At 37.4% G+C, this 15,883-nt stretch overlaps 1 protein-coding gene across 8 annotated transcripts in view; it reads left to right on the forward strand.

Annotated features, from left to right (window-relative positions):
• LOC115660842 (E1A-binding protein p400-like) overlaps positions 1-15,883 on the forward strand; it is a 65,656-nt gene that overhangs the window by 11,117 nt on the left and 38,656 nt on the right. For all 8 annotated transcript variants that reach the window (XM_030582615.1, XM_030582613.1, XM_030582617.1 and 5 more), the window contains 16 exons: positions 220-522; positions 1,259-1,444; positions 3,277-3,417; positions 3,524-3,602; positions 3,865-3,917; positions 4,600-4,657; positions 5,806-5,895; positions 6,834-6,941; positions 7,709-7,902; positions 8,467-8,644; positions 10,060-10,196; positions 10,698-10,867; positions 11,711-11,885; positions 12,726-12,862; positions 14,052-14,238; positions 15,405-15,571. In XM_030582615.1, coding sequence (XP_030438475.1) covers positions 220-522; positions 1,259-1,444; positions 3,277-3,417; positions 3,524-3,602; positions 3,865-3,917; positions 4,600-4,657; positions 5,806-5,895; positions 6,834-6,941; positions 7,709-7,902; positions 8,467-8,644; positions 10,060-10,196; positions 10,698-10,867; positions 11,711-11,885; positions 12,726-12,862; positions 14,052-14,238; positions 15,405-15,571 — 2,363 coding nt within the window. The remainder of the gene's footprint in view (positions 1-219; positions 523-1,258; positions 1,445-3,276; positions 3,418-3,523; positions 3,603-3,864; positions 3,918-4,599; positions 4,658-5,805; positions 5,896-6,833; positions 6,942-7,708; positions 7,903-8,466; positions 8,645-10,059; positions 10,197-10,697; positions 10,868-11,710; positions 11,886-12,725; positions 12,863-14,051; positions 14,239-15,404; positions 15,572-15,883) is intronic.

Here is a 15,883-nt window from a genome sequence, read left to right on the forward strand (position 1 = left end):
ATGGCTGAAATTTTTAAACACTACAAGACAAAATAAACTTACGTAGATGTAGCTTGTTGAGTAAAGCATTTGTAAAGCATTTTAAATGTAGTATATGGCTGAGGAGTGAAAACATTTTCTAGTGGATTAAAGTTAGGTCAGCATTTGGCCAGCTAACACATTTTTCTGTAATGCAGTGTTAGATAGTATCTGATTATAAAGTTCCTTGTCTCTCCACAGACTGTAACGCTAACGCGACCATCTGCAGATGCTACCCAAACTTCTCAGCGTCTTACGGCAAATTCATTGCCACCTACCTCCTCTGTTCCACCAGCAGCTCTCTCAGGCACAGCACCGCTTTCTTCATATCCAGTACAGACAAACAGAACCTCTCCAGCAACTAACAAGTCACTGTCTCCTATTGCATCAAAACCTCCAGGCTTAGCCGTAACTACAGCACCTAAAACACAGAGCCCAGCTCAGAATGCAGCAGTGTTACCGCAGGATAGCTCTCAAGACAAGCTTGCTGAGCAAGTAAAACTGGTAAGATATTTTCTTTCAGAACCTAAAGACCACTAACATGAAGAAAGATTACATTGTTGAGCTGATGACACGCACAGGAGAGTTCCAATTTTTATTTCTCACATTTTTTGGTGGTTATATTTTATGCACTTCCAAAGAAGCTGGAGATGAAAGCAGTCTCCTTTGCTACATGCATTTTTCTTTTTTGTATTTCCATAATATTGATCACACCTGATCCCTCAAGATGTACTGTTGTGGTAAGATAACTTTTCTAGTAAAATTGAGCCAGGTCATTTGCCTCTTTAACAGGATCCTTGTAGATTTTGTTTCTCCTAACAGCTGAGGAGGATTTGTAGTGAAGTAGTCTTATCCTTTCCTATATTTTCCTTATATAGTAAAGCTCTAATTTCAGTAAAAAAGGATAGTTCAGTGTAGTTTCCATAGGTCTTGTAAGTTGATTGCTATGCTTTCGTACCAAGTATCTGTCTGTCTTGTACAACTGTAATTCTTATTACAATTGAATCTCATGTAGTCTGTTAATTTTGGCACTTCAGTGCTATGTGCAGACTTGATTTGTTTCCCATGGTGCAGCAGTAAATTTAAATGTAAAATTTGTTTATGATATTGGGACTTTATAACAATGTTTTTTTATTCAGCTACTATCATAGCTGCAGCCGGACAGAAGTATCTGTCATTGAAATGTATTTGTACGTGACATATTTGTGGAGGGATTTATTTTTGCTGTTGTTTTTTGTAGGAAAATCAAATCCATCAACGAATAGCAGAGCTGAGGAAGGAAGGCTTGTGGTCCCTGAGACGATTGCCCAAACTCCAGGAGGCCCCGAGACCCAAATCTCACTGGGATTATCTGCTAGAAGAAATGCAGTGGATGGCAACTGATTTTGCTCAAGAGAGAAGGTGGAAGTTGGTTACTGCTAAGAAGGTACTTTGAAATATGTTTTTGAAGAGAAATAACTGGTCTTGCTGTCAGCCATCTTTGTAACAATGTTATTGAAACACATATTTTGTCTAGTTATAGTAAAATATGTATGTTTTTAGATGGAAGGGAGTGCCACGAGTGTAAAGTATTGGCATTCCACCTAAATAATTGGCCTGATTTTCAGAAGTGTTGAGCACCTAGCATCTACCATTGACTTTAGTGGCAAACGCTGCGTTCTCAGCAGTTCTGAAAATCGGACCACTCATTTAGGTGCATGAGTAAGTATTTAGGATCCTAACGTTAGACAAGTTTGAAAATTGTGGCCATAGTGCATGTGTCTCACATCAGCCATTCCCTCCCATCCAAAAATAAATATATAGCACTTTTATTACAAATAGATATATGTATTCTTTTGGGTGGTTAATACTTTGTTCAGTTCTGATCAATCCATCTCATAAAAAATATAGCAGAAATTGAAGGAATTCAGAGACAGGCAATGAAAATGAGGCATGAAGAGGTTTCTGTGTGAGGAGGGTGACAAAGCTTTTAATTTAGGAGATTAATGAGAGGGAACCAGAATGAAGGGTATAAAATAATAAATAGTACAGAGCAGGTAAAACAGGTACTACTGTTTATCTTTACTCATAATACAAAAGTAAGGGAATTGTCGATACTGAAAGATAAATTTGAAACTGATAAGGAAATGCATTAGTTATATATATTTTTTAAAAGTATGCTTCAGCCTTTAGAACATGCTGCCAAAATATATTTTTGAGTAGAAGCATTTAGTAAAAGTTAAAAAAAAAAAAAAAAAAAAGAAAAAAAAAAGAAAAAATTAGATACTTCTATAGAAGAGAACATCCAAAATTGTGACCATTGGTAAGTGCTTTTTTTTGGTTTTTTTTTGTTTTGTGTTTTTGTTTTTTCCCCCCTCTTTTTAAAGGACTGTAACCCTTAATACCTCAGTACATAAACCAACCACTTAGCGTGTGTGTACACATCAAAGAAAACCTGTGGTTGGCTGGTGCCTGCCAACTTGTGCTCATGCTATAAGGATGTTTCATTGCTGAGTAGGCTTCTGGGCTTGGGCTGGAGCTTGAGCTCTGGGGTCCTCCTACCCCCAGAAGTCTACGCAGCAGTGAAACAGCCCCAGAGCCCAAGCTCTGTGATCCCGAGTTGGCTGGCACAGGCCAACCGCAAACTTTTCTTTGCTGTGTTAGATATAACCTCAGTGCCTGGGGATAGGAAGAAACTTTCTGTCAGGGAATGTTATTCCTTGATTATCCATTGTGTTGATTCTTGAACCTTCCTTTGAAGTATCTAGAGCTGGCCTCTTTTGGGGTCAAGGTATAGGATTATTAAGGACCACTGGTTTAATTCAGTATGTCATTTCCTATTCTGTATTTTAAATTGTTGTGAATTCAGATCCCTTCTCCTTACAGGTGATACCCTAATGCAGTGCACCACTTACCTTGTCGTTCACAAATTTTAAATTGTTTTAGTTTATATTTGAAATACTTATTTCACTAGGAAATTCTAAAATACGTCTTATAAATTATTCCAATAACCCATTAGGACTTAATTTTGCATTAGTAAAGTAGCCTTAATGTAAATAAGACCATAATCTAGTAGACTTTTCTGTCTTTTTTAATTTCATACCAGTTACTTTTCTGACATAGAAAGATTATAGAAATATTGAAGATTAATTACATCACAGGTGCACTGAAACTATGCTATAGTTAACATCTAGTTGATGGGTAAAAAGTCTAATTTTAAGAAATATGGTGATGAATGTTTTGAGGCAACCTCATTCAGAATCTAATGGTTTTTATTAGATGGTGAGAACTGTGGCTCGCTACCATGAGGAAAAGAAACTTCATGAAGAGAGAGCCAGAAAAGAGGAACAAAACAAGTTAAGGCGCATTGCTGCCTCAATTGCTAGAGAAATAGAATACTTCTGGTCAAATATTGAACAGGTAAACTGTCCATTTCCTTTAAAAAAAAAAAATTGTGACTGCAAGATTGTTTTAAAGTCTTTTTAAAATCTAGAGGCTCTAATCACATTGCAATTTTATATATTAGGTTGTTGAAATAAAACTGCAAATTGAATTTCAAGAGAAAAGGAAAAAAGCATTGAATTTAAGGAAAAGTTCAAATAAAGGTAATTTTGTTTCAGTTTATTAAAACTGGGGTATAAATTAATGGCCCACCCTACAGTTTTTACATATTTGCATCCACTTACTCAAGTATGGGGTCTCATCTTTTTGACAGTAGAAATCCAAATTGTGAATCATGGTATTTGTTGTGTTTTACTGTTAGACCTTATTTATCTTGATGGTTTTTTCTCATGGATGCAATTAAATGTTAACGTAAGAAACACAAAGTTGCTGAGTGACTGTTGGATGTCTGTAATAATTTTTTAGGGAAAGATACAAAACCTACAGAAGACATTTCATTGGAAAAAGAAAGTGAGGTGGTAAGTCTCTTTTTTTTACTTGTTACTTAGAGTCTCAGATTTATTCTAAATTTTACTGCTTCTTATGAAATAACACTTTTTTTTGTCTGTTTCAAATAAACATTAAAGCTGCTTTTTTAGACTAACACACAAACTGACGCTAAACAGATTTTTGGAAGATTAATTCTGAATTTTTGGCCTTAAACAATTCATCATTGTGGGTGCAGGGGGGAAAACACAGTATATTGTTAGGAACCATAAACCTTTGACATTTGAATGTTCTGAATTTTGTGTGTGTCTGAGATTGATAATATAATACCTTTTTGAAAAGAGAGTTAATGTTTATCCAGGAACCTATAAGGGCTTTGAAGTGGCTATTCTAGTGTTTAGGGATGAAAAAGATGTTTGGACATTTTTAAAGGGTGTATTATTTACCCAGTTACACATGCAGGCTCTGATCCTACAAAGTGATGTCTGCATCTGGACCTTTATATCTGCATAGAGTCCCATTGACATCAGTGGAATTCCACTCATGTGGATGTCTTTGATTGACTTTGATCAACCTATTATACAAACGTTGGTATGGATAGCTAGATTTAAAGAGGAACTGAATGGAGATTTAGCCTCCGCCTGTTCTAGAAGTCTTGTTTATGTGTTGGCTTTATATTCCATGGGTTTGAACATTTAAATTATTTAATGCTAGGGTTCAGTGTCATCTGGAAGGAAAAGAAAGGCAAGCACATCCTTGACTGATGAGGAAGGTTAGTCGCTTTTTAAAATTCTGTCTACAGTGCTTGGTGCATTTGTCTTTGGAAGTGTGGGTATGTATTTTATATATTTAAAAACTGAACGCTAATTTTCAATCTGCTGATCCAGATACCCTGTATTTTTGCAACATACTTGCCAACCTTATCCATTTTGCAGCAAAGATTAAATAGCAGAGTGAGGGAAGGTACTTCAGTGAGGTTTTATTGCCAAGACTTCACTCTTGTTACCTATTATACCCAATCTCTCACTAAATGCCCAAGGAAAGAGATGAATAAACATTTTGTGGTATTGGCTTCTTCCATCGTCTGCTCCTTATTTGTAAAAATAACAGCTGAATTGAGTTACAGTTTTCACTTTAAGAACAAAATAAGAATAATAATAAAGAGACCTTTTTAGAAGCATGGATGCTGGTATTGCTAGAACTTGGGAGTGGAAGAAAATCTTCTCTTCTGGGTCAGTATATCTGATTATAATTTTATCTCCTCCTCCTCCTCTTCCCAGCCTCCAGGGCGATTGCTATACTGGATCAGACTAGTGGTTCATCTAGTTCAATATCCGGTTTGACAGCATACAAACTGCTTGAGAGGAAAAACTCCAGCAGTTGTGGGATAACCTGGCCCCAGGGAAAGTTTCCTACTAACACTCAAAAGTTCAAGGTTGACTTATGCCGTGAAGCATGAAGGATTCTATCCCTTCCAAACTTCTTTTGTTAAAAAGAAGGTAGTATCGTAATTCTGGATATTCTTGTTGTTCATATAAATATCTAATCCTTCTCGGAATCCTGCTAAGGTTCTCAGTGATATCCGGTTATAGTGAGATTCAGAGATACCTGAATAGTGACTTGCATAGCTTCTTGAGCTGGTGAGATCTTATGAACCTGTACACCTCAGTAGATCACAGATACAAAGGAATGGAAATGCTGCAGTCTGTATGACCACTATCCAAAGTTCAGCAATTACACCAAGAAGAGGCTAGCTTAATGACCATTCTCTCTTGCAAAATTCCATTGTGATATCCAATGCCTTTGACTTGGGAACAATCTCCAAAGCAGGCTTAAACTGGCAGATCTATCAGTCATATTCTGATTTTTTTATAGTTTTTTTAACTAAGCTGCCTTTATAAATGTGTGTTTTGGTGATAGTTGAAGATGAAGAGGAGACAATTGAAGAGCAGGAGGCTAAAGAAGGAAATATAAACCATCAAACCGAACTTTCTAACTTAGCCAAAGAAGGTAGGTATGTGGATTGCCTGTGGACACAAGCTTGCTACATATTGGTGGGGTTTGGAGTGAAATGTGAAAATGTATAGCAGTTACTATGTTTTACAAATATGGTAGCCATCAAATGAATGTTTTTCTGAATGCATTCAACTTTCAAGTCATGTATAGTTTGTATTCCTGTGTGTGTTTTTTGTTGTTTTTAATGGTGGACTGTGATGAATGTTAGTGTTTATGGAGTGGTATATATAATGATTAGCTAATTCTTGAGTATTTGGTTTGAAAAAGAGTTTGTATAAATGTTTTTATTTAAATGTTGCTCCTATACAAACTCTACACTAAAAGGGTCTCATCCAAATCTCCAAGTGCCCTTGATATACACTGAAAACACAAGCTCATTGGAGATGCAAATTAAAAATTGACTAACATGGCAGCACTTCTCCTTCTTCCCAGCTACCATGATCACTGGTCATCTGAGCAATGCTGCTCAAAACCCTCCACAGCACTTTCCCATTAGATAGAAATTCCACCAGCCTCAATTGCCTTGGCTCTTCACCAGTGCCTGCTGAGGACGCTGTGCCAGTAACCACCTCCGTTTTGTAAAACTGTTCAGAGCAGGTGCATGTCGCTGCTGCACAAAGTACCCCACAGAGATTTCCAATGTACTTCAGTTTTGATATCTAACAAGCTTGCTGTTTTTTAGTGCTGTGATTCTCCTAAGCAGTAACTGATGATCAGATTATATAGTGGGTTTGTACTGTGGTAAGAACCTTCTGGGTTGAGCCTACTGACTTTAAAAATGTCTCTCTTCTTCCATCTGTTAATTATCTTTAAAGTCAGTTTCTCAATTGAGTACATATATCAAAGTATCCTTAATTATTAAAAAGTAATGTTATTGATAACTGCTAGTTTTTAGTATTAATACCTTGTATTTGTTCTTTAAAAACCTTCAGCGGAATTGCCTTTGGATGACTTAGTAAAGATGTATGAAGGTGCCTTTTCAGAGAATTTTCACTGGCCCCAGCCTAAACCTGACAGCAAAGAGGACACCAGTGAAGAAGGTAAATTATTTTTATTTTATTTTTGTTAGAAGAAACTGCTAATATTAATTTTGAAATCAATTGATTGTTCAGTGGGCTCATTTTATCAAGATGGTTCATGCTATGGGAGAACAAGCATAAGGTAAGTCACATCTGAGATTAATAAAAAGTACAGTACTGGTGTCTATGGGATTGTATGAAAGGAGGAAATGTCTTGTGGTTAAAGATCTGGAAAGGTGCTTGGGAACCATGGGTTATTAGATTCCAGGCACTGCAAAACATTTTCTATATGATCTTGCACAAAGCATTTAATTTCTGTATATCAGTTCCCAATGTGTAAAATGAGGATAATACTTCTTAACCTACCTAACAGGAGTGTTGTGTGGATAAATCCAGTAACATTTGAAGATGGTCAGAAACTATAGTGAAGGTAGCCATAGAAAAACTTATAAATGAAGCATATACGGTTGCATGCAGAGTGGTTACTTTTCTTATCATTATGTGTCATAGATATCATTGATCACAGAATTATGCATTCTGGGTTCAGTTTTAGGAAATTGGGAAATGCCAGAGGATTTCTTAGAGGAAGTATAAAAATGTATTTCTGTGCCAATGGCCTCTACAAGCTAGTTAATGTGAGCGTTTAGAACGTGGCACTGTGCTTTACTTGATTTTCATTTTAGCTAGGCTAAATAGAAGATAATAGAAACAGTTAAAACAATTTAGTAACTTACTTCTGATGTTTTATGTCTGTGTGTAAAATAATCATCAACTTACATCTTATGTAGAATTGGAAGACCATACAGGAGACCAGGAAAGCCTTCAGAAGGAAGTGGTACTAATAGATTCACTTCTCAGCATTGATCAACATAAGGGGGTAGAAAGAACAAATGCTGCAAAGAAACACACAAAAGACATAACAGAAGTTGCTGCGGCTGCGGAAGCACTGTTACCTAAAGGGAGTGCTCGTATCTTGACCGCGGTAAAGCTTCTCATTTTCCATTACAGCTTGTGTTTGTGCATAAAGATTATTTTTTAAAAGTGTAGCTTTAAAATTCTAACTACTACATAAAGGAATGTCTTTTGTTGTTCGCCTTTTAGCTAACATAATATTGGATGCAGCTTTGTACTGTGACTTAATGAGAGAAATAGGAATTGAAAGTTTTGGGATTCCATTCCCCATTCTTCCAATGACTGGATCTTGGTCTTAGGCAATTTACTTAATTCCTCATTACTCAGTTTCTCCATCTGTAAAAGTGTATAGTACTTCATAGAGAGTGTTGTGAGGCTTAATTAATTATGGATGGGTCAGGATCTTCTAAAAGGAATGCTAGAAGTAGAAAGCAAGTAGGGTTGCTGTTTCCTCAAGAAATTTTGCACTATTTTTAATAGATTTTATTTTTTTAACAATCAGTGAATAGTAAAATATCTTCATAATTGTGTCGTTAGAGAAGGCAATGTTTGTTTACTTGCTTCCTTGAACTTAATCATACTCAAACCTTTGATCAAAAGCAGCAACATAAATACATATATTCTTTTGGCACAGGTAAAATATAATACTCCATCTTTATTGTGTGGGACTCTCAGAGAATATCAGAAGATTGGGCTGGACTGGTTAGCAAAGCTATATAAAAAGAATCTGAATGGTATTCTGGCAGATGAGGCTGGGCTTGGCAAAACTGTGCAAGTCATTGCCTTTTTTGCACACCTGGCTAGTAATGAAGGTAAGCTGATTCTGCTGTTTCATGCAACTTTAATTTAAGGTATACCGGCACTACCATTATAAATCACTCTTTTGCTTCTTTACAGCTGTCCTGCAAATTTCTTGAAACTTTGCCGACAATTGTGGTGATTCCTTTTAAGAATATTGGCAAAAAGCTGGTAGTTTTAGTCACTTCTTGAGTAGCTACTAGAAGTGCTGTTCTCAAGCACTCTTAAACTATCTCCTTTTGGTTAAGAAAAATGGTCAAGACACTCAAAACACTCATCAGTGTTTGATAATAAGCTGCATTACTTTATATAAGGGATTGTTGTTTCCTGGCTTCCTCTAAAATCTGTGTCTTTGTTTGCTGTGGTTTGCAAGAGGTATTATTTATCTCCAGAAGTGGTGAAGGATGAGGTATTTATAAAGCTCTTTTGATGCCTGATTAAAGGTGCTGCAGAGCTGCAAACTGTTATCTGTACTTTAATACATAACTTACAAACCAAAAAGGATGCAAACTTCCCAAAGACTGCATCTGACATGTGCTGACCACATGCCTCAGATCTGTACAAGTCATTTCTAATATAGCTGCAATCTGGGTTTTTCCAATTATAATCTGTGTTTTGTTTTAAGATGTACTGACTAATCCCAGTTGAAAAACTGTTGAGTTCATCAGGGCAGAACTGTATATGCAGCACACCTAGTGTTCTGGCAGCAAAACGCACTATTCAGATATACTGAATCATAGATTATTAGGGTTGGAAGGGACCTCAGGAGGTGTGGCTCAGGTATTAGATTAGATTTGCTGCTGTTGATAAAGGGGATGAGGAGGGGATAGGAGCCAGCTGCCAGCAACACCAGAAGCTGACAAATAAGTGTACTCTGGACAAAATGAGAGAGAGAGAGAGAGAGAGAAACAGAGATTCAGTCTTACATCATAATCTCTTTGATTCTATGGGTTCAAATCAGACTTTGATAGCATATGGACAAGGACAATTATTTTAGTAAAAACCTATTTATATTGGAATATGACATTCAGGTGCCTTTGTGTTTTAAGTGGACAGTTTTAGCAGTTGACAACCTGCTGCTTGGATCCCGTGCCTTGGATTTTGGGGGCCAAATTTAAAAAAAATCTCCAGTTTGACAGTATTTTAAAAAAAAAACCAAACCAGTATTGTTTAATGAACAAATGACTCAGTTCACTCAACCATTGATAAACAATTGCAGTTACAGAACTGCAACCTTGAATTACAGTTTTGTATTTTCTCAGACTAGTTAACAGTTGTTAATACAGGACTACTATAAGAACATTACTGTTGGCTCACACAATGAATTCAGTATATACAGTTTTTAACTTTAAAAGCAGAAGGGAGAAAATGAGTTTTCAATATTTATCCCATGTCTGTATTGTCCTCTGCTGTATTTTTCCTCCTGTAGGTAATTGGGGTCCTCATCTTGTTGTTGTACGAAGTTGTAACATACTGAAGTGGGAGCTTGAATTGAAACGTTGGTGCCCTGGATTGAAAATTCTTCTGTACTTTGGCAGTCAAAGAGAACTTAGAGCAAAGAGACAGGTATTCTGTTTTGCAGGGTTTATTTTTAATGATGAGACTAGATCACTGTTTAGGTACACAGACATATGCATCTTGTTCTTGTTGAGCTATAACAAGAAGTGAACAATGAAATAGTGTAATGTGGGCTTCTTGCATTTACCAAGAGCTTCTTATCCATAAGTTTCTTTGAAAATGCAAGTGAAGCGATTAGGTGTCCTAAGTATTGAACATTACATGCAGCACCTTTACTGGTACCTTCAGCATTTGAAGTGCCTCAGGCCAGTCACCAGCTGCACTATCAGCCCATTCCTAGAAGGGAGAAGGCAGTCTGTTGTACCCTTTAGTTTGTAGTTTGAAGACCAGGATTAGCTTATAAATCAATTGGGGTGCATTTTTTTAATAGCTGTAAAGTGGATAGCTTGTAATCATAATCACTGGAATTCTGCCATCACTTTTCTATCCTACTAGTATTAACAGTTGGAGATTGCCTGTATGGATCATTATTCATTTTGTTTTTTGTAGGAATGGATGGAACCCAACAGCTTTAATGTGTGTATCACTTCGTACAAACAACTGTTTAAAGGCAACCATGCCTTCATGAAAATACGATGGAAGTACCTAGTCGTAGATGAAATGCAGCAAATTAAAAACATGACTGAGAAGCACTGGGAGGCACTCTTCAATCTCCGAAGGTGTGGAGCATATCAACAATTTTTCTTTGGTGTTTCTTTTAGATCAGTTTTTCTGTTCACAAATTCAAGAATTCTGTTCCAAAATTTTGTAGAACTAATTTTTCTATCTGCCTCAGTTCTTACTTGGATAGTATGTTAGTTGCACACTGTAGAGTTCCCTTTACTTGAGCATTCAAGGTTCAGAGACCTGCTCAGCACCAAATGGTAGCAGCTCACATAGCGCTGTAGCTCCTCTGTTCTGGACCTTGACTTGCTCAAGCAGAAATATTTCCTACATTTTTTTTTTTATATTGTGGAAATGAGAAACTAGTTTGATGAATAGCTGCTTGATTTTGGATGATTCACAAATTTTGCATGAAAGTTCCAATGAGTGTTTCAGAAGGCTTAAGTTAATAAAACCTTTTTTTAAAATTCTTTTTATTAAAACAGTCAAGCAGATAGGAAGCTCTGTAATTTAATGTTATAACTATAAAGATAACTGTCCTAAATGTTAGTATAACACACTCATTTTGTCTTTAATTTCCAATTTAATAATTAGTATCATGTCTTAATCATTATGGTTGTGACTTTCAGGCAAACTGATTATTTACTGAAGAAGCAAATATTGTTGGACCCAATGCTTAGGGAAAATGTAGAGTCAGTTTTATTTTTGTGTTAATTTGGTTTATTGTGGTTACTTGGTGGTATTGTATGCTATGGGGTTGCTGGTTTTATTGATTGATTGATTGTGTTTTAAGTATTTGTCAGATACCCAGAGTGTTCAGATAAGTGTCTCATGATTTTATTAAAAACTACTTAACTGTTGAACCTCATTACTGAGTTTCTTTTTCTTATTGTTCACAGCCAGCATCGTTTGCTCCTGATAGACACACCTTTGCATAACACTTTGATGGAGTTGTGGACCATGGTGCATTTTCTAATTCCAGGAATTTCCAGATCTTATCTAGATTTCCCAGTGAAGGCAGCCAATGAGGAGAATCAGGATTATTGCCATAAACTTGTTATAAGATTACACAGAGTATGTTATTTAATTATTTTCTCGTTTTTACTTCAGTATCCAAAACACAGTTGACTCAGGCATGGAGAGTTCAGATTGATGAATTCTCTGTCTTTTCTTAACATTTGGATCAGCTGATACAGGAACTCCTCCTATAATCATTGTGTTATACCATGATCAAAGCATTGTGTCTTATGTGGAACACTGGGCCTAAAGCCTGGAGCCCAGAATTTATGCAGCAGGGATCTTCCCAAACCACCTGCTCCTGGGAATCCAGTACAGGCATTAGTAAAACCGTAAGAAAGATTTGCATGTTAAATTTGGCTTTTTCTATGATGTGCACAAATTTTCAATGTGTGCCACAGAATTTTATACTGAGAGAAGGTCATTTTACAAATTGTTGGGGGAGAAGCTGGAAGTGTCTGCTAAAATGATAATCACTGAAAAAATTAGCAATCTTTAGCATCTCTTTACTATGAATACAAGCAGTTCACACCTCTCTCAAAGCTGCTGTTTCAGACTCGGGGGAGGGTTGATTTACATTCATTTTACAGCTTCTAGGGTGGGTTTTGATTCATGTGTCCCCCTTTCTCCTCCAACCTAATACAGGCTAAAAGCGTCTTTAACAAAAAGCAAAACAAAACCAAAAGCTTAGAATTTGGAGCACCTTTATGCAAAAATTTAAAAAAACCAACAAGCAACAGTTTTGCAGCCAGTTTTGTAGTAGCATGATTGCATTATACACAAATGGCTGCATAACTGCTGTTTGTGTGTGCATTATATCTGGTAATCTTAGCTTCAAGTTGTCAACGTATCTTTAATGTGAAGGAAGATTATTTAATATATTATGACATTTTTCAGATGATTCAACCATTTATTTTGCGAAGATCAAAGAGAGATGTTGAAAAGCAACTAACAAAAAAATATGAACATGTGCTAAAGTGTCGTCTTTCTAATCGACAAAAGGCTATGTATGAAGATGTCATATTGCAGCCAGGGTAAGAAATTCAAATAGCAAAGTAAAAACTGTTATGATTCTACTCTTTGGATAAGGAGATTAAAAAACTACTTATGTCCTGGGTAGTTGCATTTAATATTTTTCCTAATCTTTTCATCATGACCAAAGAATATGACATAACTACCCTGAAACTACTAATGTTAGAGCCAAATGATATCAGGGGCTTTGAAAAAAGCAACCATTTACCAATGATAAATCAATGATGGTCAGTTAAAAACTGTTTTGGAATAATTCTTATCCTTTGTGGATGTTTCTTCAAACCACAAAGCCACCAGAGCTGGGGGTGCGAGCTCCAGGATGGGGCTGGAAATGAGGAGTTCAGGGTGCAGGAGGGGGCTCTGGTCTAGGGCGGTGGAGGATGATGGCTTTGGCTGGGGATGTGGGCTGTGGGGTGGGGTTGGGGGTGAGGAGTTTGGGGTGTAGGAGTGTGCTCTGGGTTGGGACCCAAGGGTTCAGAGAGCGGGAGGGATTTATGGTTTGGGGCGCGGGGGGAGGCTCAGGAGTGTAGGCTCCGGGCAGTGCTTACCTCAAGTGGCTCCCAGAAGCAGTGGCACATCCCCTCTCCGGCTCCTACACAGAGGTACAGCCAGGCAGCTCTGCTGCGCGCTGCCCTGTCCGCAGGCATCACCCCTGCAGCTCCCAGTGGCGGTGGTTCCCGGCCCATGGGAGCTGTGGGGGCTGTGCTTGGGGTGGGGGCAGCATGTGGAGCGGAGCCTTCTGGCTGCCCCTACACGTAGGAGCCAGGATGGGGGCCATGCCGTTGCTTCTGGGAGCCAGGCAGACCGTTCTCCAACCCTGCTCCCTGGCTGGAGTGCCGGAGCGGGACAAGCCCCAGGTCCCGCTCCCCAGCGGGAGCTTGAGGACCAGATTGACTTGCGGGCCATAGTTTGCCCACACTGTTTCTGACATTTAGGCAGTGTCCTTCGTTCCTCAGTTTCATGATAATTCCAAAATCACATGCACGTATTTTGAAATGATATTGTGTTATACTAAATATTCCTGGAACATCTCTCCATTGAAAACCTAAGTATATATTAAGATTGCTATGTAGCACATTAAACTTCAGATTCTAGCCCTATGAGTTCAATGACGTACATCTCCTTCAGGCTTTATAAAAACTATGCTTAAACTAAGAAATGTACAATATATATATATATTTTATTTGATAGAACCCAGGATGCTCTTAAAAGTGGACATTTTGTCAGTGTCCTTTACGTTCTGATGCAGCTACAAAGAATTTGTAATCACCCTGACCTGATAAATCCCAGGCTTTCCAGCTCCTCGTATGTATCAGAGGCACTAGAATATGGAACTGCTTCTTTGGTACTAAAAGCACTGGAACGGGATCTTTGGGAGGTGAGTGGAAAAGTGAACTGTTTAAAAATTGTCCTTGCAGAATGTTGGTGGTTAGTGAACACAGCGTCAGCCTCTCATTCATGGGACTGTGCTGTAAGCCCAACTATAGATTGTAAGTGGAATGAATTTGCTATTTGGAGTCCACCACCTAACTGAACACATGTTTACTACATTTCTCTTTCACCCTGCCATATGAGTTTTAAGAAATGGTTGAGTAATAAGTTTGCATTCATGTTCCAGTTGTGCGAAGAAAAATTGGCTTCATTTTGCATCATTGTTTTGTATTTCTTGTCTTCAGGAGCTTTCCTATGCCCCAAAATACACTCTTAAATAAGAAGAAAATCTGGATAGGCTGTGGCAGTATATTTAATTACAGGGTTCCAATTAATTTTCCTGCTTTCAGGATTTATAATAGCCAAGGGACAGTATGACTTTCTTTTTTTAACACAAGGGTGAGAACTTTCTGATTCAATGCACTGTTGTTCTTGTGTTAGCATAAATGGTGATGTTTGGGATGGCTTATTGACAAAGAAATAGTGTCGCTCTAGACGAACAAGGGAAAACAACCTCTTCACCTTAAGAAAGCAGGCTAAAAGGTGAAGGCATGGTCCCTTTGCTGGGTTTGTTGCTGTCTTTAAAGCGTATGTACTAAGCCTACGTAATGATGGGCATGTTAAAAAGATAGTTGAACATTTTTTCCACACTGTTAAAAATCTGTGTATGCCCTGTAGTCTGTTTTTATATTTACAAATTGTATTTGCTGGTATTTAGCTCAGTTGATGACATTTGAAATATCAGGAAAACTGCAACTCTGTTTTATCTAAATCCTGATTTCCCTAACTCTAGCCGTTTAATTCCTTTCCTGGCCAATTTATAACTAAAGATGGGACTGTCAACTGTAGTTATAGCCAAAAAAATACCTGGAGATTCGGCATTTTCAGTTTAACTTTTATTAGCTAAAAAAAAATCCTGATTTCTCTGCCCCTCTTCTCCCCTCCTCTCCCCTCCTCCCTTGAAATATATGCTGTAAATGAGAGAAGCCAGCAATGTTAGTTTTACTTTAAACAGCCAAAAGATGAGAGTCCAGTTATTCTGTATCATTTATGTTGAACTTTATTATTTTTATGTGCTGACTTATAAACTTTATTGTTTCACAATAACCCTAGGATACAGACATGTGTCTTTTTGATCTGATTGGGGTAGAAAATAAAATGACTCACTACGAAGCACAAGTGCTGCCAAAACAAAAGGTGACCAGAAAGCTTATTGAAGAGATTTACAGCTCCCCTCATCATCCAGCCAGACCCAACCCAGTGAAGCTCAAACCAAGCAGGTATACCCAGCTTCATATGAAAATGCTCTTGCGTTGAGCTAGAATTTTAAAAAAGGCATGCATTTCCTCTTAAACTTCTCTGAAGTCATCTATCACTGAGTTTTACCTGTATCTATAAGTATTTATAAGTTTACCTGTATCTATAAGTATCTATAAGTATCTGTATTTATAAGTTCATTGTATTTTCAAAATATTACCCATGAAACTGAAAGTTAGATTTTAAGATCCCTTCTGGTAATGCATTACATTCGTCAGAACACATCATACTCTGTATTTTGTTAGTATTGTATGGCACGCTTTCAGCTTGTTTGC

Source organism: Gopherus evgoodei, chromosome 13, assembly GCF_007399415.2.
Source record: "Gopherus evgoodei ecotype Sinaloan lineage chromosome 13, rGopEvg1_v1.p, whole genome shotgun sequence".
Lineage (NCBI taxonomy): Eukaryota > Metazoa > Chordata > Testudines > Testudinidae > Gopherus > Gopherus evgoodei.